At 44.0% G+C, this 23,823-nt stretch overlaps 2 protein-coding genes across 2 annotated transcripts; one reads left to right on the plus strand and one right to left on the minus strand.

Annotated features, from left to right (window-relative positions):
- The first annotated feature begins 3,118 nt into the window (after positions 1-3,118).
- LOC119311019 lies at positions 3,119-3,972 on the plus strand. Its single transcript, XM_037586672.1, has one exon. The coding sequence runs from the start codon at positions 3,229-3,231 to the stop codon at positions 3,760-3,762; it is 534 nt and encodes a 177-aa protein (XP_037442569.1). The 5' UTR covers positions 3,119-3,228; the 3' UTR covers positions 3,763-3,972.
- Positions 3,973-16,791: 12,819 nt separating this feature from the next.
- LOC119354222 lies at positions 16,792-20,704 on the minus strand. The gene is made up of 5 exons (XM_037620935.1): positions 20,470-20,704; positions 20,189-20,380; positions 18,936-19,163; positions 18,650-18,840; positions 16,792-17,570 (listed from the first exon to the last, which is right to left on the minus strand). The coding sequence occupies exons 1-5, from the start codon at positions 20,702-20,704 to the stop codon at positions 17,025-17,027; spliced, it is 1,392 nt and encodes a 463-aa protein (XP_037476832.1). The 3' UTR covers positions 16,792-17,024.
- Between the last annotated feature and the right edge of the window lie 3,119 nt (positions 20,705-23,823).

A 23,823-nucleotide genomic window follows, 5' to 3' on the forward strand; every position in this document is an offset into this window, starting at 1 on the left:
AGTCAGCCGCAACGTTTGCAACAAGCACGTTGTTGCTCGCTTGCTTTGCAACATACCCCTTGTTGAGGCGTGGGGTGAAAACTTGTGGCTGCGCACTGGAATGTGCTAAACGCAACGGTGAGTGCGCGCGTTCGCTCAGTCGGTCACATAGCGAAAAATGGAGAGGGGACAGGAAGAAGGACGCCACAGCAGGCGCCTATCCTATCCCGCTTCAAGAAGCATAGATTGGTCACGGGTTAGCGTAGGCGTAGCATAGCCAGCGAGCCCAAGCCGACAGCCGCAACGGCATGCGATCTCCCCGCGGAGTGCATGTCGTCGCATGCAGCGCATGGGTGCCGGTGACGGGTCCCGTCCGCGGGGCGCACCGCCAGCCTTTCCCACCCGACGCCCCAAGCGCCTGCGCCCAAAAGCGCCGCCCACGCCCCCGATCCCGAGCTGGCCGGTCCACGACCGCGAATTCCTGTCCATCGGCACACCGCGCGACCCGCTGCCGATGATACTGTAGTTCAGTTCAGGTACGGCGCACGTCCCAGGCTTAATTGGACGGTCGCGTCGCGATGCCTGCGGGCCGATGATGCCGCAGCGTACGAAGGCGTGCGCGCCATCAGTGGATCGGAGCAGTATTCGTTCGGTAGTGTACGTACACCGTACGTAGCCGGTGGGTGGTCGCCGTGCGCGCACGCGTCGTGCTCTGGGAGGGGGCTCCGGGCTGTGGGCGGCGCCGGTGTGCCTGGCACAGCGGCACCTGCAGCCTTTCGGTTCGGGTGTCTCCTCGCAGGCGGGCAGCTTCCTGACTCGGCTTTTTGACGGGTCGCCGATCCTGGGGCGGGCGGCCTACCTGGCTCGCTGCCGCTTTTGAAGTCTGGTCTGGGGTATCACATGACATGATGGCTGCTGCCTGCCTGCACAAGCTCAGCTTCTTCAACCTCTGTATACTCGATCGTATCGTATAGCGTATAGCAGTCTGGAGTACTACTAGCAGCTAGTGTACGTACTACAAGTACTCCGTTTCATCCGAAAGACCACACGTTTTTCTGGACCGGGAAATTCAAGGATTTCAGGCAACCTCTTGAGGAGTATACTAGTATATTATACACCGGAAAACGACACAAAAAACGGGCCAAATTCGCCACGTTCTAGACGGACAACAAATCAAGGGAAATTCCAACCGAGTTTCCGAGCGGATCGTACGTCAAAAGGGAGGAACGCCACGGACTTCATGCGGCGCCATCCTCCTGCCGCTGGGAATGTTCGCCACGAGAATCGTATAACAGATAATGAGCACGAGATTTATTCCCCATCATCATTGGACGAACGGACGGATGGCCGGAGGCGGCAGCAGGCTGCCCAGCAGCTTCCCTTCCGGGCTTGAGAAACCAGGTTTTGAGTAGCAGCAGCAGCTGGTTCGCGAGACCCCCACGAACGAATTCGCATCATTTCAGTTCAGGCAGATTATAATTCTTTTGCCTTCCGTCTTGGTTCCTGGATCACCCTGAAGAAAAAGAAAACCAGTGAGAGATTCCCCAAAAGGCATCTTAGAAAGTGCAATAAGGAAAATGCTGCCATTGAGGCAGAGGATTAAACAAAGAGCAAACCTGCAAGTGCAATGAACATGCTGCGTGGTGTCCCTTTTTGTCTCTGCTTGTGCTGGATATGGCTGAGGCCAAATGTTGCTACATGTACTACTCGATTGGAAGACACAATGATCTCCATTTGTTAAACCCTGCGTCATGCTTGGTTAATTAGCTACTCAAGTGAAGTAACTTCGGCCCAACTAAGGCTACCCAGAGTTGTCTGTCTGCTCACTAATTTCTAAACGTTGATTAGTCTCTGTGTAAAAGCATTTAGCATTCATGAATGTTAAGTTATAGCGCAGTTTTGTAAGAGCGAGCAAGCTTCAACAAACTTTGGATATGCAGGACGTTGAGACGTGGGCAGTCTCGGTGCTTCATCTTGCAGAGTTATCATATTTTAATCTAGATATATCTCATAATCACAGCACCAAAACCAAGACAACCCCATACTTTTCCTCTCACAAACACAAATTAAATGAGATATTTTTAATACGATAAAATTATTTGGAGTATCTAAATTCTAAATATTTTGATGCATTTGATATAGCTCTGCTCCAATGAATATGTATTTATAATTTTATATATAGCTCCTACAATGAATTATACCTTACTATTGTACTATATTATATGGATTAAACAACCAAACAGGTATTTAAATATAGCAAAAATACACAATGAAACCTTAGGTCTAGGCTCACCCTAACTGAACAAAATATTTTAGAAATATAGAAAATGACAAAATGTCAAGCAATTCCAAAAAAAATTTAATGAATATGATACAGTGTTGTACTCAGGTGTAAAATATTGCGAACAAATGACTTCTTGTGGCCTTCAGTGCGCAGCGCACAAAAAATCGGTTCTATATGAAAGTTATAATTCCTGTTTGTCGAAACTGCAACTTTTTATCTACCTAGAAAAACACCCAAATTATTTCTTGACAAAACTTCACACATAAGTAGAACACCCAACCATGATCATCACCAAAGGGTTTCATAATTGTTTGGATTTCTTTGATATTTTTTAAATTGAAATGATGTATACGATGCACCTGAACTAGTGAATTAATATATCTTAGTGTGGTATATCCTTTTTTGCGGCCATTAATGCAGTATGCCGTAGGAATTAAACATGTATTTAGATACTATATTTTAATATAGTAATGCATTGAGAGTGCCATGATGGCAAAAATGGAGCATATCTTTTCAAACATGACAAAATTTTCTTTGATATTATTGCCCCTCCATTCAACCCGGGTGCACCATATGTTGCTGATATCATTATCACACACATATGAAGGCGTAGTATCATTTTACTGGATTTCTTATTATTTAAAAAAGAGAACCACCCCCACAAAAATAATCTCCATGTCAAAAGAAGGATCAGTGAGTTGTCAAGAAAAAAGAAGGATGAATGTGCAACCATGCATGTACCCGTTGCCTACTCATTTGGGCACACCATGCACCAAAGCAGATGCCCCCCACTCCAAAACAGCTCTATATATACCCAAGGCATGCCGGGCCGACCCAAGCCACACCCTTCATCATCATAGCTGTCTCAGAGCCAAACAAGACAGAGCCACCACGCGCCTCCCCTCCCGGCACGCACGCACCAAGCAGAGCAGAGCAGCCGCCGGGAAGAGCAGAGGAAGGCGGCGATGGGGAACAGCCTGCGGTGCTGCCTGGCGTGCATGCTCCCCTGCGGCGCGCTGGACGTCGTCCGCGTGGTGCACCTCAGCGGCCACGTCGACGAGTTCACCTGCCCGCTCATCGCCTCCGACGTGCTGGCCGCGCACCCCAGCCACGCGCTCACCGCCGCGGGCTCCGCCGGCGCCGCCAGGAGGATCGTCATCGTGTCGCCCGACTCCGAGCTCAGGCGCGGCCGCATCTACTTCCTCATCCCCACGGCGTGCTCCGCGCCGGCGGCCGAGCTGAAGCGGCCCAAGCAGCAGCAGCAGCAGCAGGGCCACGGCGAGTGCCAGTCCAAGACGAAGAGGCGCCACGGCCACGGCCACCGCAAGGGCGGCGCGGCGGTGGCCGCCGCGGCGAGCACGGCGGAGCAGGACAACTACCTGCGGGAGCTCCTGTCGGAGAAGCGGGAGTCGGGCCACCGGCGGCGGCGCAGCAGCAGCGCCCGCGCCGGCGTGTGGCGGCCGCGGCTCGAGAGCATAGCGGAGGAGCCCTCCGACTAGCAACTAGACTGATTTTCCACTTCTTTTGCCTCTCTTCTTCCGCCTTCGTTTTCGATCTTCCGCTGTGAATATGATTGATCGATTGCTGAGGAGCCATTTTGACTCTCCGTCAAGCTTAATCTCCTTAATCCTTATGGAAAGTGTGAGGATGCTCATTCATTTTGGCTCGGAAGTCGATTGGGAAATTGAAAACAATGAAAAGATCGCAAGATCTAAAGTTTGTACAAACAGACTGTGGACTGGGCTCGTTGATTTGTTTATTCCCGAGCTGTTCCATATTGTTTCTCGAAACGGAGTTTTGCCTCCTCGATTAATTAACAAGAAGAGAATTGCTCAATTAATTTACAGAAAATCAGGCCAAAACTAATACAAACGAAGCACATACTAACTGCTCACACTGCAAGAAACCCCATAACGGTACATGTGACTCCGCCAGTCTCTTCGAATACACAACATCCACATAACCCGACATTGCTACTACACCAAGAGACCGCCGACAAAAACACCTGGACACAAGGCATAAGGACGGGCCGAGAGATCGAAAGTCATCCATCAAGCAGTCAGAGACGCCTTGCCTGTGGCGCCACTCTTTCCTTTGCCCACCTTCTTTTGTTTGCCTCTTATTGACGTCCCAGTCAAGAGGCAAGCAATCGACCTACCCAAATCAGGTCTAACAGTCTCCACACTGGCGAGCAAGTCACAAGGTTCCTTCGCGAAGAAAGCATCTGGGTCTGAAGTAGGTGGCAATACACTTGGCTCAGTGGTCGTGTCACTCACAGACATCACCTGCTCGATGGTCGCAGACGAGGGAAGGGCAGCAACATCTGAAACACCACGCTCTATGACACCGAGAGGTAGGTTGCCTGACGCCTGACACCCAATGAACTTAGACGAGCGAGAGACAACAACATCCAAATCACCACACTCCTCGGCATCAAGTATTTGGCTAGACTCCCGAGGTGATGCAGGCACTAAATCCGCAATCGAGATCGCTGGGGGGGACCTTCAGTTGTTCGACGGACAGAGGCAAAACCGGAGCCCCACACAGGTCCCGAAGCTCAGGCATGATCTGCAGCACCGGAGTAACAACCACATTAGCGTCCGGTCCCTCAAAGCCTGGCAACGGCGAGCTGGTGCTTGCACGAGAGGAGAAACAACCATGAAGCCCAGCTCCCCTCTCAAGCTCAAAGCTGACATCACGCACAACCAAAGGGCACGACACATAAGCAGTTTGCAACACAGGTGGCGCCAGGGAGACCTGAGCCCCACACAGTTGTTCCATATTGTTGTACTAGTAGTACTAGACTTGTTTGTTTTGGGTGCTGGCCTGGTGACCCACCCAACAGGGTATAAAACAGATTTACTCTGAAGAATTAGCTGAGATTTGATTTCACCGGGATCTCACATTGTATATATTACACTTACAACGTGAGATGCAATTCACTCAACCCGATATAATATTCCAATTCAAAGCCGGTTAGGCTAGAGCCCCGTCGCAGGCTTGGTTGATGCCTTTTCTCTAAAACATTATATTCCACATATATTTCGGATATATTTTCACACCGTTTCGGTGTATCCCACGTTCAGTTCACGCAATTTTAGAAACATTGCAGAGACGTTTCACTTATATTTCACACGCAATTCCAATCCATTTTCACTGCAATACACGAATGTTTCACATTGCTGTTTTTTTTTTGAACTAAAACCACGACAATTATTTGGAGACGGATGGAGTACTTTATTTTTGCAGGAGAAAAGAAGATTCTCATTACTCACGGAGGCTTCTCAGCCAATGCCAAGTTTACAACAAAATCTAATCCCGAATGCAACCATCCAATACGGGGACAAGTTCATGACTAACTTTATTCCGCGACTGGCAACAACGAGTAAAAGAAATCTCCCTATCCTTAGTTGAGGCCAAATTCTGAATCTCCTTAAGCAACATGCGATGTATTGATCGATACTTGGAGTGTGTTGTGATCAGTGCGCGCTATCCAGCTCGACCACAATGGGCAGTACCGTTCGATGGAGGGCCAGCTCGAGCCCCTCCCGACACGCCGCTAGCTCGGCGTCCAGCGCGTTATCACATGTACGGGTTTCCCGACAAGCGCTATAGATGATATCACCATGTGCATCCCGTAGGATCATACCACCTCCTGCCATATCTGTGGACGGAATGAAGCTTCTGTCCGTATTTAGCTTCGTCCAACCTGGCTTAGGATGCATCCAGCGCAACACTTCCTTAAGCTCGGCGTTGGCCTTATAGGGTGTCGGAAGGGCATTGAGCACCATTTTTCCTTTGGCAACGTCACCACTGGGGGACTGGTGGAGGAATAAAAGCGAGCTGATATATCCATGTAGGAACCGACGAGAGCTAAGTTGTTTAATTCTGTGCGGTGTTGGTGTTGTCCACCTACGACTACAAATGCTCGAAGCCATCTAAGAATTGCAACATTTCCTCTTTGGTAAGTGTTGTTGCCTCACTCACCTTCAACATGAATTGAGTCTATAGTGATGGTTTGGGGGGCACCATGCAAACAAACGAACAAGAGCGAGGAATTATTGGATATGATCTTATAAGGTGTGATTGTATGGTCCGCATGCTTGAAATGCATGAAATGTTATATCCAAATATTATAACATAATCACATTGCATAACCATTTAGGTTCATAATCTCTACTGCTTAAAAAATAAGTAGTGTTTCTTCTCTTGCCAGGCAGAATTCATTGGCAACCGGTTCTCCCCCTGGCACCACGTCCCTCCATCGACTTTTTTCCATTCAGTCGATTTTTTCCACCACATTATATTTGACCGCATCTTCCTTGTACGCTGCTCAATCACATTAATTTACTTATTACCTTTTGCCGCACTACATCAACTTCACCTTAATTAACTTATCTTTTGCAATGACGTGGAATTACGCCACTCAATTCCACGCCAGTTTCAACCACACCTTCCCATACGCTCCTCAATCAAATTAATTTATTTGTCATGCATGACCCAGTCATGCAGACTACCAAATTATAACGACGCCAAAATCAAACTAATCCTAGCCTTTATACATTAAAATTTTTTGGCCCATGTGACAACGCACAGGCACATACCTAGTAACACCCAAAGAAAAACGGGTAAGGAAAACAAAACAAACAGGGGACTTCAGTCCTTTCATCACCAAAAACAACAACAATAAATAAACTCAATGCGGCCCAGACGAAGGTTAAAACGCTTGATCAACATACACGATCAACCACCTTTTTGTTGACTGCTAATGAGTGATAAGTTGGAAGACGAAGAAGACCAACTATGTATGGAAGCTTGTGGGGGCATCACGGTTGAGCGATATTCATTGGCAGTGTTCAAGGACGTTGTCAGGGGTGCTCTATGGATAGCCCATTAGCCCGGTCCCTGAAGATCGTCGATATCGTCGCTCACTCCACCACAACGCTTGTAAAGCGAAAGGTTGTCTGTTTTCACTTCATAATTTGCGAGTTTGAAAAAAAAAACCCGACTACTCAGAGACATCATTAGAGACCAAAGGAGCCATCAAGATTCAAGGCCTCGCGTGTCCTCAATTCATCAGCATCCATAGATCGACATTGACCAGAGAGGTACACAACCACGTCAAACAACACTGATCTAGAACAATTGCCTCCGTCTCCAGAGGTTTGGTTTCCAGCTGCGTAGTGGTGATGGCTGATGAGCGTCAGAAGACACAGAAGGAAGTAGTGTCGTGGATGGATGATCAGGTAAGGCTTTTCGCTGTGCTCCAAGTGGAGTTGACTTCAGAATTATCACGAGATGATGCACTCGAACTAAGGCTGCGCTTGGTATGGATGTAATTTAATACACGTGTATTAAATTTCCGGGTGTAATTTACCAGCCAAGAGTTATTTCGGGCTGGAAAGCAAAACGACGGACGGAGATCTGTAATTTTTACGGGGGCAAGTGGAAGGAAAACGAGGATCCAAACAGAGCCTAAATAGCGAAATATAATAATAAATTAATAATTCCAAGAAACACAAAGTATACAACATTTTCAGGTTCCTAGCTGTTTAACGTACGAGTCAGACCTATCCGGAGTTCTGGACCACTCCAGAGTCATGCATATCTCAAACTTCTGCCACAGTTCAGCATATCTGGGCCATAAACAAAAGCTAAAACCCAAAGTTCAGCCTGTTTTGTCACGAGGGACAAAAGGAAATCCAACTGCTACTTAAATTCAACTCCTAAAACACAAACATTCTAGCATAGCACTCCTGAAAGCAACGAATCTCACATGGCAATGATGACTAACCTCTGCAGAGACCTCGATCACTGCCTCAACACTCTTTGTGAGCTACGCAAAGTCTATTTCCAAGCTGACATTGTCCCCAGGGAGGCAGGGACACAACCATATATGAACCCATCGCCTTCTGTGCGGACATCCAGCTCAAGGTATGCAGAAAGTAATTTTTGGTCGGCTGACCCATCCCCTTCCTTTTTTATCCAAAGATCAACTTCTAGCAATACTAGGTCATATGGTATGTACATTCCTCGACAAGGGCTACAGAGTGGCAAGGTAAACGGATCCTGCAATTTAACTACTTGTTGGAACTCAACAGGCAAAATCCACTTTCAAGCATGTAAATTAGTATATGCACCAACGGAATAAACTCAACAAAACATGCAGGCTCATGTTTACATAAAAAAGGAGTTATGTTTGAAATATATATCCCATTTATTTCAAAATTTAAGGCATGCTCATGATCAGCTTAACCGCATTATCTTTCTTTTGCCGTTGCTTATCTTGCCGGCAATGATTCACATATATTACTATCTCTCTTATTCCTGAGATATTAACAGTAGGGCACCAAATCATTTTCCCCTACCACACGATTGGATGTATAGCCTTTGTAACGCTTTTGTGTACTAAAATATAGTAGGCATTACAAAAAGAAACAGAAAAAATGCTCTATATTTGCATATTAATAAATGCGCACTTAGTCAGATAAAATGTTGGGGATTCAATAGCATGTTCATCTGATAAAGGAATGCTTTTTTTTTTTGGAAAAGGAGGTCTGCCCCCGGCCTCTGCATCGGAACGATGCATGCAGCCATATTATGAAAAGTCTCAAAGTATCACAAAATCTTCGAACCATTACAGCCATATTCAATAGCATGTTCATCTGATAAAGGAATGCTTAACAGAATATTGTATATAACGGGTCGACCCTTGAAAACATAGGATTGACTGCATGGACCTGACCATAGAGAAAACCTTTAACACATGAGCCTGCTTGGTTCAAAGGAATTTCATACAAAACCTGAAGGATTCCATTGCTTATGATATTTTCCCTACGTAGCATGTTTGGTTTGTGGGAATAGAAATCATAGGAATTTTTCCTGTGGCCTATTGCTTGCAATACTATAGGAAAAATTTCCATTGGCTCCAACCTCATGAAAAATTCTTGTGTTTTTCATGTGGCGCAGCCAAACAGCTTGTATTGCAGATTATTTGCTTTTGGTTCATGTATGATTCAACATGCCATGACATATATCAATCCTATAGTATTTTTTTTCTGTTCCCGTGTTTTTAAAATCCTGCGAACCAAATAGCATTGTTTATAAAGCGTCCCGCTTCAGACGCTTGCTTAAACGACAAGGCACCCTGGCAGCGCCTTAGAAATTTGCCCGCTTTAGGCGCTTAATCGCTAGAGCGGGTGGTGCTCGCTTTAGGTCGCTTTACCGGTTTTTTTTTTCGAAACGGAGGCAAGAGATTTGCCTCATTCATTAAATAAGAGAGAAGAGTTTTAGGGTGTTACAAGTGACCACACACACGGCATGGCAACTACTCGCGTACAATAATGGACCCCAGTTTTTTAGCACCCGCAAGAACCCAAAGCTTTACCGGTTTAGAAACCATGGCAAATAGGCTTTAAGACCCTTGAACATGATTGTTCCATTTTAAAAACAAACAAGCCTTGATTACCTGGTCAACCGTGACAGGGTCATCTCTGGAACGGTTGAAGACATGGTTCTGCAGTGGCTCCACCACATCCCGAACAGCGAACACTCCATATACACTGATGGGGCAGGAATAGGACACAGAGAAGCTTGATAAGCGCAAAAAGAATATCTGTAGCATCATTTCTGGTTCGGCATATCCAAGATCTGGATCAGCTGCAGATGTTAAGAATAAGAGTAAGTTGGTAAGCAAAGTACGTGCATCAAGAGCAGATTAATACCACTACTAGCTAGCCTGGAATCAGCCTTACTGGTGGAAGTATCATGGGTCCTGTATTCAATGTGGTAGCAGCGACCCCTTTGGACGCATAAACCTGTTGCCTCAGGGAACACATCTAGTGGAACAGGAGGCAGATCAGCACCCTCGTCCTGGCGCAGAATCTCCTGGCACCGCGCGTCGTATTTCTCGTTCTGCTCCACGATGCTCCTTATCCATGCCTTGTCGATTTTCCTTGCTTGCTGCAAGGGGATGTTCCTCCCTGAAGAATTTTGGAGCATCAATGGCAGTGAATTAACTGTACTATTACTGTTTGTATATAGTATATGGTAGTGGTGGGAAGAGAAAGGATCACCTGGGCAATTTGTCTCCACCTCTGCAAGCTTAGCGAATTCTTCATCCTCCTGCACAACATAATCGTCGCTGTTCTCTGAGCGGATGTCATCCCACAGAAGTGGATCGCCCGTGAGCGGGCGGGCACCAAAGATGTCATATTCAGATTCATAGTGGCAGCTGACGGCACAATGATCTGCGAACATGTCGTCTAGATAGACGTCGTCACGCCCAGTTCCACACGGTTGTGATCCTGCACAGTAAGTACTAGTAATTGGTACGTGATCTTGACTAGCTGGCGCAAATTGATCAAGTAGTGTTAAATTGTGATCCAAATTATACCGTGTTGGACTAGACGTAGTACAACCGGTGTGGGCCTTTGCGTTGACGTCGACGCGTACGAGTACACCTCGTTTACTTGTCCTCCAGGGACTCTCGTGTATTGCCCTCTTATATACCCTATGTAGTCACACCTCAGACGATCTGTCGTCTCGTGCTTGTAATACTCCTTCTCATAGTGGTTGCGCCTTCGTGCGTCCGTGGTTTTCTCCCGCAAGAATTTCCATGTAAAAATCCGTGTCTCGTTTATTCTCGTTATTATCTAACAAGTGGTATACAGAGCTGAGGTTGCAGAGACGAGATTTGAGATCGAGAGATTAGAGTTGCAGCGTGTGCGCCGCCGTAGCGTCGTGCGATCCGCCGAGTTCGACAGGATTCGACGGCTCATCATCCGTGTCCAGGTCAGGTTCGAAGACTGACTTTTTTTTCTCTAGGCCGAGATCGAGACAAATCCGGCAGCTGGCGTATTGTGGGATTTATTTTGGCCGCCGCTGCTCCCGAGTCTCAAGGCGACAGAAGCAAAGATACAACCCCACACAAGTCAAATCCATCCAGTCATCTTGCTGCGCACGTGAAGACCAATCCATCGTTAGTACTACTTCTAGTACGTGAGCTCTAATCAGAACACGTTTTGATCCATCAAGTACTAACACCCGGCTGCTACATCCATCGAACAAGCCACCAGGTGCTACTGTTCCTTGCTCCGTTTGCTCCGCATATTAAATTCTGTCAAGAATTATTCTACTCCGACTTGTACTACTTTGTGCACAGATTTGTTCGACTCATGGCATTCATGAAGTACGATTTTCCGCTGCTGGATTGTGACACAAGGTTTACCCTATGGCAAGTCAAGATGCGGGCGTTGTTGGCACAGGCCGACTATGATGTAGCATTGAATAGTTTTGGGAAGAACCGAATTGAGGACTGAACTGTTGAGGAGAAAAGAATTAATTGTAAGGCTTTGTCACAAATTCAACTCCATTTGCATAATAATATTTTGCAGGAAGTTTTGAGCGAGAAAACTGCCGCCGCTCTATGGTTAAAGCTGGAAGGGATTTGCATGACTAAAGATCTCACCAGCAAGATGCATCTGAAGCAAAAATTATTCCTGCACAAGTTACCCGAGAGAGGTAATGTTTTGAATCATATTTCTGAATTTAAAGAGATCATATCTGATCTAGCTGCAAAGGAGGTTAAGTATGAAGAGGAAGATACTGCTTTAATGTTACTTTGTTCACTGCCAAGTTCTTATACCAATTTTAGAGACACCATATTATATAGTCGTGATACTCTCGCACTTAATGAAGTTTATGAAGTTTTAAACTCTAAGAAGAAGATGAAATTAATGGTGCCTCATGATGGTTCAAGTTCGTCCCAAGCCGAGGGATTATCTGTTCATGGCAGGACAAAGAAGAAGAACTCACATAATGGAAACAGAGGCAAAAGTAAGAACGGCTACAGGGGTCGGTCGCAATCCAGAGACAAGAAGTATTGCAGGTATTGCAAGAGAGACGAGCATGACATCTGTGAGTGTTTCAAGTTGCAGAACAAGGAAAAGAGAAAAGGTAACAAACAAGGTGAAAATTCTGCTAACGTTGCTCGTGATGATAGTTCCGATGATGTTATTGTCGTTATTGCTGGATGTGCTGAGACCAATGATGAGTGGGTACTTGACACTGCATGCACTTTTCATATGTGTCCACATAGAGATTGGTTTAATACTTTTGATTCCACTGCTGCTGCTGGTTCCGTTTTGGGTTTTGATAATTCACCATGCAAGATTGAAAGCATAGGTTCTATTCGAATCAAGATGTTTGATGGCATAATCAAAACTTTTACAGATGTTCGGTATATTCCGAAGATGAAGAGAAATCTTATTTCTATGAGTGCCCTTGATGCAAAGGGATACAAGTATTCAGGTGGAGATAGTGTTTTGAAAGTCACCAAAGGTTCCCTTATTGTGATGAAAGATGATTTAAGTTCGACCAATGGTCTTTATTACCTTCGAGGTTCTACCGTTTCAGGTAACGCTACTCCAGTTATTTCAAAGAATTCTGATTGTGATGTTGCTAACCTTTGGCATATGCGCCTTCGACATATGAGTGAACTTGGTTTGGCAGAGTTAAATAAGAGAGGTCTTCTTGATGGATATGAACCTGGTAAATTGAAATTTTGTGAGCATTGTATCTTCGGTAAACACAAGAGGGTGAAGTTCAATACTCCGACCCATACAACTGAAGGTATTCTTGATTATGTGCATTCTGATTTATGGGGATCATCTCGCAAAAAGTCACTAGGTGGTGCTAGTTACATGCTGACTATTATTGATGATTATTCGAGAAAAGTATAGCCTTATTTCTTGAAGCATAAATATGAAGCATTCTCAGCTTTTAAGGAGTGGAAGATTATGATTGAGAGACAAATTGAAAAGAAGATAAAAATACTTCGCACTGATAATGGTATGGAATTCTGTTCTAAGCAATTTAAGAATTATTGCAAGTCTGAAGGCATTGTCAGACATTACACCGTTCCTTATACTCCTCAACAAAACGGTGTTGCTGAGCGCATGAACATGACCATTATTTCCAGAGCTCGTTGCATGTTGTCCAATGCAGGTTTGCATAGGCGTTTTTGGGCTGAGGCCGCTTCCACTGCTTGTTATCTCATTAATCGTTCACCATCTGTTGCTCTTAATAAGAAAACTCCAATTGAGGTATGGTTTGGTTCACCTGCTGATCATTCACAGTTGAGAGTTTTTGGTTGCACTGCTTATGCTCATGTTGATAATGGAAAATTGGAGCCTAGGGCTGTTAAGTGCATCTTTGTTGGTTATAAGTCTGGTGTTAAAGATTTTAAATTATGGAATCTTAAAACCCATAAGGTTGTTATTAGCAGAAATGTTATCTTTAACGAATCTACTATGTTACATGATGTTTCATCTACTAATGTTCCCGTTGAGAGTGAACAACAGCCTACTATTCAGCAGCCTACTGTTCAGGTGGAGCATGTTATTGATTCAGGTGATACATCTCGTAATAAAATTGTTGATGCACATGATGAACCCGTCGTTAATGATGATCATGTCACTCCCACTCCAAATCAGCCTATTGTTCCACTCAGTTGGAATATTGCACGTGACAGAGTTAGATGGGGTATTAATAAACCTGACAGGTTAATTGAAGAGTACAATATTGTTTCTTTTGCTTTATCTGTTGCAGAAGAAATTGAAGGTAATGCTGAGCCTTCTTCATATTCCGAGACTATTATTTCTGGTGATAGTAATAAGTGGATGACCGCTATGCATGATGAGATGGAATCACTTGGAAAGAATGGCACTTGGGATTTAGTAAAATTACCTAGAGAGAAGAAACATATTCGTTGCAAGTGGGTTTTCAAAAGGAAAGAAGGTGTTTCTCCAAATGATGAGACAAGATATAAAGCAAGGTTAGTTGCTAAAGGTTACAGTCAGATTCCAGGTATTGACTATAACGAAGTCTTTTCTCCTGTTGTGAAGCATAGGTCTATTCGCACTTTACTTAGTATTGTTGCCATGCATGATCTTGAGCTTGAACAATTGGATGTTAAAACTGCATTTTTACATGGAGAATTAGAAGAGGATATTTATATGGAACAACCTGAAAGTTTTGTTATTCCTGGAAAAGAAAAACTTGTCTGCAAGTTAAAGAAATCTCTTTATGGATTGAAGCAATCCCCTAGATAGTGGTACAAGAGATTTGACACCTTTATGCTCTCTCAAGGTTTCAAAAGGTCTAATTATGATAGTTGTGTTTATTTGAAAACTGTCAAAGGTTCAACTATTTATTTACTCCTTTATGTTGATGATATGCTTATTGCTGCAAAGAGTATGTCAGAGATCGATGAACTAAAGAAGCAATTGAGTAATGAATTTGAGATGAAGGATTTGGGTGCAGCAAAGAAAATACTTGACATGGAAATATCCAGAGATAGACTGTCTGGAAAAGTGTATCTTAGTCAGAAGGGATATATTGATAAAGTTCTTCATCGTTTTAATATGCATAATGCCAAGCCGGTGAGTACTCCGTTAGCTGCACACTTCAAATTATCATCAGTTTTATGTCCTAAGTCAGATGCAAATATTGAGTACATGTTTAGAGTTCCTTATTCGAGTGCAGTTGGTTCACTTATGTATGCCATGGTTTGTTCTCGTCCTGACTTATCATATGCATTGAGTGTTGTCAGTAGATACATGGCTAATCCTGGAAAAGAGCATTGGAAAGCAGTTCAGTGGATTTTCAGATACCTGCGTGGTACTTCTAATGCTTATTTACAGTTTGGGAAAACTGGAGATGGACTTGTTGGTTTTGTTGATTCTGATTTTGCTGGTGATTTGGATAAGAGAAGATCACTCACAGGTTATGTTTTCATCATCGGTGGTTGTGCTGTGAGTCGGAGAGCAACTTTGCAGTCTATTGTGGTTTGTTCCACTACTGATGCCGAGTATATGGCTATTTCTGAGGTATGCAAAGAAGCTATCTGGTTGAGAGGTTTGTACGCTGAGCTTTGTAGAGATTCATCTTGCCCTACCGTATTTAGTGACAGTCAAAATGCCATATATATTACAAAAAATCCAATGTATCATGAGAGGACAAAGCACATTGATGTTAGATTTCATTATATTCGAGATGTTGTTGTTGAAGGCGATTTGAAGGTATGCAAGATAAGTACTCATGATAATCCAGCTGATACGATGACAAAGCCAGTTTCGACCAATAAGTTTGAGCTTTGCTCAGGCTTAGTTGGTATTTCTCACTAGTCCTATGGATTTTGACGCACAAGGTGTTTATGCTGATTTGGATGGAGGTATTCACTTTCTTCGACTACTGGAGGAAATTTGGATCAAGGTGGAGATTGTTAAATTGTGATCCAAATTATACCGTGTTGAACTAGACGTAGTACAACCGGTGTGAGCCTTTGCGTTGACGTCGACGCGTACGAGTACAACTCGTTTACTTGTCCTCCAAGGACTCTCATGTATTGCCCTTTTATATACCCCATGTAGTCGCACCTCAGACGACCTGTCGTCTCGTGCTTGTAATAATCCTCATAGTGGTTGCGCCTTCGTGCGTCCATAGTTTTCTCCCGCAAGGGTTTCCACGTAAAAATCCGTGTCTTTTGTGTCTCGTTTATTCTCGTTATTATCTAACAAGTAGCATATACTAGAATGAACGATATACTCACCGCCGTTCTTGACACAGGTCTCCGTCTTCTCCTCCTCCCGCAGATCATGGCCCATGTCCGACGGCAATCCCAAGTCGGACAGGTCCGCGCAGACGCTGTCGAGGTAGGCCCCGCCGGGAGCCCCTTGATTTCCACCGATCCAAGCCGGAGGTCCTCCGACGAGGTATTCGCCACGCGAGGGTTCTGTTGGCGTCGTGGGGATCGGGTTCGGAGGACGTGGGCCATGATCTGCGGTTTCTTTGCTTACTCATGGATTTTTTTCGGTTTTCTTTGAAATCCCATTTTTCTACATTTTTGAGATATTTTTTCTTTAGTTCTGTTTCCTTCTTTCTCATTTCATCGGTTTTTTTGTTTTCTCTTTGTTTCACTGTTTTCTATACTTATTTTTGGCTATATCTAACATTTGCTTTATACACATTTAACATATTTAAATCTTTGGTTAACATTTTTTTGGAAATGTTTTACTCTATGTGTTTATTGTAACATAATTATTTTGAATATTTGGAAGTATAAACAAAAATAAGAAGAAAAACGTGATTTTTTTTTCCAAAAAAGAAGACTACTCACAGACATCATCAGAGATAAGATTCAAGTCCTCAGATGTCTTCTTCCCCGCAATAAAAAGTCCTCACATTTCCTCAATTCATCGCCGTCCATAGATCGACCAGAGAGGTACACAACCACACCATAAATCACTGATCTTGAATAGTTGCCTTCGTCTCCAGAGGTTTGGTTCCCACCTGAAGAGTGGTGATGGCTGATGAGCGCCATAAGACACAAAGGAAGCGGTGTCATGGATGAATGATCAGGTACGGCTTTGGCTGTGCTCGATGTGGACTTGACTTCAGAATGATCACGAGATGATGCACCGGAACTAAAGGGAAAATAGCAGGATTCGAAAAATAATAATGGCAAGCAACACAGGATATACAACATTTTCAGGCTCCTCGCAGTTTAACACACGAGTCAGACCTTAAACATCTCCCTCAGCTTAACATATCTGGATCATAAACAAAAGCTAAAACCCAAACTTCAGACCTCTTTGTCACAAGGGCACAAAAGGAAATCCAACAGCTACTTAAATTCAACTCCTAAAACACAAACATTAGAGCACATCACTTGTTTTCAGCCGATTATGGTACGTTTGACTTAGCCCGTCGATGGATAAAAACACACCCCCACATCAAACTGGCCATACTTCAACGTCGAGTCATCGGGGGAGCTAAGAGGTCCGGCATTTCCACCCTGAAAAGTCCACTGGAAAACTGATTCCTCCACCTCTAACTGAACCTTCAGTTCTCTCTCTGCCTTCACAGCAACAACGTGCTTGAAAACCTTCTCCCCAGTGAATTTTCCGTTGAAGAGCACAATCTCATCGTCATAGCCACTGCTGAAAGCGACGAATCTCACTTGGCAAGGACGGCTAACCTCTGCAGAGACCTCGATCACTGCCTCAACACTCTTTGTGAGGTACGCACAGTCTATTTCCAAGCTGACAGTGTCCCCAGGGATACAACCATATATAAACCCGTCGCCTTCTGTTCGGACATCGAGCTCAAGGTATTTGGAAAGTAATTTTTGGTCGGCTGACCCATCCCCTTCCTTTTTTATCCAGAGATCAACTTCTAGCAATACTTGGTCATATGGTATGTACATTCCTCGACAAGGGCTACAGAGTGGCAAGGTAAAAGGATCCTGCAATTTAACAAAGTGTCACAACTCAACGGGCAAAATCAACTTTCAAGTAAGTAAATTGGTATATGTATCAACGGAATAAACTCAACAAAACATGAAAGCTCATGTTTACATAAAAAAGAATTCTGTTTGAAATATATTCAAAATGCAAGGCATGCTCATGACGAGCTTTAACTGCATTATCACTCCCTTTTATCGTTGATTATCTTGCCAACGGCTTTGAAATATACTTACAGGTAAATATCACATATATCACTACCTCTCTTATTCCTGAGATTCACATATATTACTATCTTATTCCTGAGATTCGCATCTATTACTATCTCTCTTATTCCTGAGATATTAACACTAGGGAAACCAAATCATCTTCCCCTACCACACTATTGGATGTATAGCCTTTGCATACTACTCGTAAAATATATTCCTTACAAAAAGAAGCGGAAAAAATGCATTATGCTTGCATACTGATAAAAGTAAACTTTGTATTTTGTTAATGCTACAGTCAGATAAATTTTTGAGGACCTAATAGCATGTCCATCTGATCTAGGAATGCCTAACAACATATATGAATATAATGGGGTGACCCTTGAAAACACAGGACTGAATGCATGGACCTGACCATAGAGAAAACTTTTAATGGATCCTAGCATGCACACGAGTCTGCTTGGTTCATAGGAATTTCATAGAAAATTTTGAAGGATTCCAGTCCTTATGAACTTTTTCCTATGTAGCATTTTTGGTTTGTGGGAGTAATCATAGGGACTTTTCCTATGGCCTATTTTGCATGCAATGAAAAGGGCAGCCCGGCGCATGTAGCTCTCGCTTGCGCAGGGTATATAGGAAAATTTACATTGACTCCAACCTTATGAAAAATTCCTGTGTTTTTCATGTGGCGTAACCAAACAGCTTCTATTACAGATTCTTTGTTTACAGATTCTTTGTTTTCGATTCAATATACTATGACATATCGATGGTATGTTCTTCATATTCCCGTGTTTTTAGAATTACTGCAAGCCAAATAGGCACTAAGAGCCTGGAACATAATTGTTCCATTTTGAAAACAAATAAGCCTTAATTACCTGGTCAACAGTGACAGGATCATCTCTGGAACGGTTGAAGACATGGTTCCGCAGAGGCTCCAGTACATCCCGAACAGCGAATACTCCATACACACTGATGGGGCAAGAATAGGATGCAGAGAAGCTTGATAAACGCAGAGAAAATATCTGTAGCATCAGTTCCGGTCCGCTATATCCGAGATCCGAATTAGCTGCAAATGTAGAGAACAAGAGTAAGTTGGTAAACGAAATACATACATCAAGTGTGGATAAGTTGAGATAAATACAAACTTGGACTCAGCCTTACTGGTGGAAGTGTCATGGGTCATGTATTCAATGTGGTAGTAGGAACCCCTTTCCACGCATAAACCTGTTGCCTCAGGGAACACATCTAGTGGAACAGGAGGGAGATCGGCATCCTCGTTCTGGCGCAGAATCTCCTGGCACCGCGCGTCGTATTTTTCGTTCTGTTCCGCGATGCTCCTTAGCCATGCGTTGTCTATTTTCTTTGCTTGCTGCCTGGGAATGTTTCTCCCTGAAGAATTTGTAGCGTCAACGTGCAGTCAATTAACTGTACTGCTAATGAGTTTATGTTGTTATAATTTTGGTAGTAGTGGGAAAACAAACTGGAAAAAGCTTCCCTCCAACCGGCTGATCCAACCAATGCATCCGCCTGGCTCACAACCGTCGGATCATACGTGGATCGAACGGTCTTGTGCTCCTCTGGTTCCACCTATAGTATCCAGCTCCAACTAGAGCATCCCTATCATTTTGTGAGTCAACATCCACGACTTATCCATCCACAATTCTCCACCGCTTCTCCCTCGAGCACTCAGTCATGGCGCTGCAATTATGTAGCCTCGCCACCGTGCCTGTTGCTTTACCGTACCTTGCTGCCGCTCTAATTGCTACGGGGCAAGCTGCCGCTACTGCAAGCCAGCCATAGTCTCTTTCTTTCTCAACTGTGGTCATGGCTGCGCACATCGCCCCTTTTAGCACCCCATGCGGGATGCCAGGTGCCGCGAGCTTTCGCACCAACGGCGGCCACAGCGGTGTTGCAAAACAACGGCCGCGGCGGTGTTTCCGTAACATCGTCTCCGTTGCAAAAAATTCTGCCAAAACAATCTATGTTACACAAATTTCCCGCAACACGATCTGTGTTGCAGTGATAAAAGATGACGCTCACTCAATTCGTTGGACCCAATGGCTTGTGAGGTGCCGTAGCAGCCGAATTATCACCTGAGGTGCTTTTGCAACACAAGTTGTGTTGCAATGAGGTACTGCAACAGGATCTATGTTGCAAAAAATTGTGCAAAAAAAAGTTTTGAAAAAATAATTCCGCAACAGGACCTCCGTTGAAAAATTTCTGCAACATGAGCTTTATTGCAAAAGTTTTCATAACATGACATCTATTGCATAACATGACATCTGATGCGAAAGTTTCCGCAACACCGTCGTTGTTGCAATTGTAAGAACGCGTCTGAGTCATAGGTTGACATTAGATCGAACGGCTGCCGAGCCTCCGCCGGCCGACGCCTAGCGTCCCCCAAAGAAATTTACCTGGGCAATTTGTTCTCACGTCTGCGAACCTATCGCATTCATCGGACTCCGGGACAACGTAATCGTCGCTGTTCTCTGAGCGGATGTCATCCCACAGAATTGGATCGCCCGTGAGCGGCCAGTCCCCGAAGATATCATGGAACATGTCGTCTAGACAGACGTCGTCACGCCCAATTGGACACGGATGTGAATCTGCGCAGTGAGTACTAGTAATTGGTACGTGATCTTGACTAGTTGGCGCAAATCGATCAAGTAGCATACAGAACGAACGATATACTCACCGCCATTCTTGACGCAGGACTCCGTCTTCTCCTCCTCCAGCAGATCATGGCCCATGTCCGACGGCAATCCCACGTCGAGCAGGTCCGCGCAGACGCTGTCGAGGTAAGCCCCCGCCGGGATTGGCGGGGGGGAGCCCCTCGGTTCCCACCGATCCAGGCCGGAGGTCCTCCGATGAGGTATTCGCCACGCGAGGGTTCTGTTGGCGTCGTGGGGATCGGGTTCGGAGGACGTCATGGGAGCGTTCGAGCGTGAGACTCGTTTTTTGGGAGGTCCTATACAACGCCTTATGCGCCACTTGGCCAGCGGGCGCTCACGCGCCTGGTCTGTTGGGCCTGTCCATCAAGCACCTGGGACAGCTCGATAGTTCAGCTCGCTCGATAGTTGTTGTTTCGCTCGGGATCGTCTCTTTGGCTTTGACCACTGACCGTTGACTTTTCAAAAATTGAATTTGAAGAAATTCGTGAATAAATAATGAGTTCACTAATTCAAAAAAGCATGCATTAGATTTTTTTTAGGAATTTGAATAAATGTTCATTAATTTGAATAACTTCACAATTTTTTTAGAAAATCTCATCCGTTTGAAAAAGTTCACGAATTCAAAAAAAAAGTTCATGCATTAGTACAAGTCCATGAATTTGAAAAGTATTAGTTTTTTTAAATCATTGAGTTGAAAAAGTTCATGATTTTTAAAAATAAAGACTGAAAAAATTTCATTGATTTAAAAAATCATGAATTTGACAGAGAATTCACAAAAGAAGAAGAGAAAAGAAACACTAGAAGGAAAACAGAAGAAAACCAGCCTGGAAAGCATCTAGAAGCTTCCAAAATCATGATACACCTGCGGCACTTGAATCTTGCACATGCAGTATGTACTGGGTGTAAACAACTACATGACACATATGGTAAGCAATCCAAATATACACGGTGCGAGCGAGAAGAAAAATATAATGGCTGGCCGATTCCCTACATAAATGCTCTGGGAGGGTATGTATAGAAAGGTTCAACAACCGGCCCACCGGCCGAAGCCAGCGCCGATTGCCCCGCGCAGTGGGCTCGCGGCTGATAGCCCACGCACTGCTCTGGCATTTAACTTATCTTTTTCACGGGACGTCCTCCTCCACTCAATTTTTCTACCCAAAGTTCCAAACACAATCTATCTTCCTCTTTTTTGTGCTTCTTTCCAAATGACACAAATCCATGGCAAAATAATCATGCGCAGCTTGCAGCTCCGGTGAGAGCAGCCTCTTCTTGCCGCAGACACACACAGCTCGTGCTCTGCCACAACAACACGCAACATGCAGCTATGGCGAGGGCAGCATATACTCGCCGCGGCCCTTCCCCACCAGATGGCTCACCGTCGGTGACGATCTGCACGCTCCGCTCGCAGGAGAGGGCAACCACCATGAGAAGATGCTGCAACCTCGGCGTGGCGGACTACAAGCGGTCTGACTCAAGGACCCACCACTCGTACTTAAAATGAACATTAGGCAAGTTATTTAAAGAACTAATGAAAATTAAATGAAAACACCATGTTAGCAGGTCAAAGATGGATACAAACAACATAATCATGATCTAGACATTTTTCTAACCAAATTTCATGTAGAATTCTTTGCGATCTGAGCAACGATTGAATTTACATGATTTATGCATGTTTAATTGTTTTTTCTGAAAATAATAAAAGCATGGAGATATTCCAAACAACAACATGATGAAACTAAAAATGAGCCAAACAACAACTGAGGACTGCCTTATTCGCAAAAAAAAAAACTGAGGACTGCCTAGAACAAATCCCCATCGCACAAAGTAAAAGAGAGACTACGGGCTGAGCCCATTTAACACACGACGACGGTGTTCTGTTATCATTCCCCTAAGGCGCAAGAAAATGTTAGTGCACATGGGTCAAAAAGTTCAACACATAGTTGAGGTGAGGCTCGCCTTGAGCCGAAAGGCATATCGAATTACGATGGAGGCGGCTTGGACTGGTTGACATGGACCGGACCGGTTCACGCTTTTTTTTAAACCCTGACCGCAGGACAATAGTTCTACAGTATTTTTCTATTAATATAATAATAATACAAATTTACAAAAAGACCCCCAGAAGGGTCTGAAGAAACAAGAAAAAGACTACTCGGTGCCTGTTTTAGGCATAAAGATCATCAGTTTATAAGTTACTAGTAATCGTGCACGTGCAACGCACGTGTTGACTAACATAAAAAAATACTAACATAATTCAACTTTAAGAATTGAAAGCATAACTTGGTTTGTGGAATATTATGATGATTCATCATATCCTCATTATTAACACCATTTTGGAAACCGAGGACGTATAAGACCAAACATTGATTTGCATAGAATTTACACGTGCATGAGAAAATCAAGGGCATAGAACTACCCAATTTCAGGACAAAGGTGTTAACGAAGGTGTTTGCTCAGAGGAGCATAATAGGAGGTACACGTGGATCATTAGTGATGAATAGTCATATTGTATAATATTTGGGCTCCACATTGTTTTAGGGTCAATCAAATAGAGAGGATTTTTTTTTAACGTACATGACTTGGTTCTCAACGACCACTCACTCAGCTGCACACGACTCCCTATTATCTCCCACATGAGATGCAGAATAATATGGCTCTTACGTGTGTACAACATATAATTTATGCTGCTAGTATCTATTCAACCCAAACAGAGGAATAATATGCCTGCACAGCTGTTCTTGATCCTCGAATTTCATGGGAAAAATACCAAACACATTCGTAGTTATAATCCAGGTTTACATCGGGATATTCATTATAACAAAAGCAAATGCCAGCAAGTCATCTAAATCAATATGACAAAACAAAATAAGTAGATTTCTGAACAAAATTAGTAGATTTATGCACAGAGATACAATACAAAGGTTCATTGAACTAAAAACCATAGATGCAAACCCAATTTAGATGCTTAGAGTAACATCAAAAGTAAAGGCAACAGAGCAAGCATGGTTGAATACCCAAGCAAGCAACAGTTATAAGGTAGTGTTATATCCATTTATTCCACTAATCTAACATTCTTAAGAAGTTGCTCCCTGCTTCTACCTATTCTCCCAAGATGCAGCCCATCCACATCATCATCTAGCTATCTCAGCAAATTCCACCCGTCTCATCACTCCACGTCAGCAATGTGAGCTTTAATTTTTTTTGTTTCATTCAATCAGCCTTGCCTACGCATTAGTTGACCCTTTTTGTTTTCGCACTTCGTTTCTTCAGCACACACCGCTTCATTTTCTTCCAAAGGCCCACTACGCCAGGGTTCGAGCTCACCTCCACTTCAATTTATTTCCCCAACCGAGTCCCCATCAAATCGCCCGATGGCA

This window comes from Triticum dicoccoides, chromosome 1A, assembly GCF_002162155.2.
Source record: "Triticum dicoccoides isolate Atlit2015 ecotype Zavitan chromosome 1A, WEW_v2.0, whole genome shotgun sequence".
NCBI lineage: Eukaryota > Viridiplantae > Streptophyta > Magnoliopsida > Poales > Poaceae > Triticum > Triticum dicoccoides.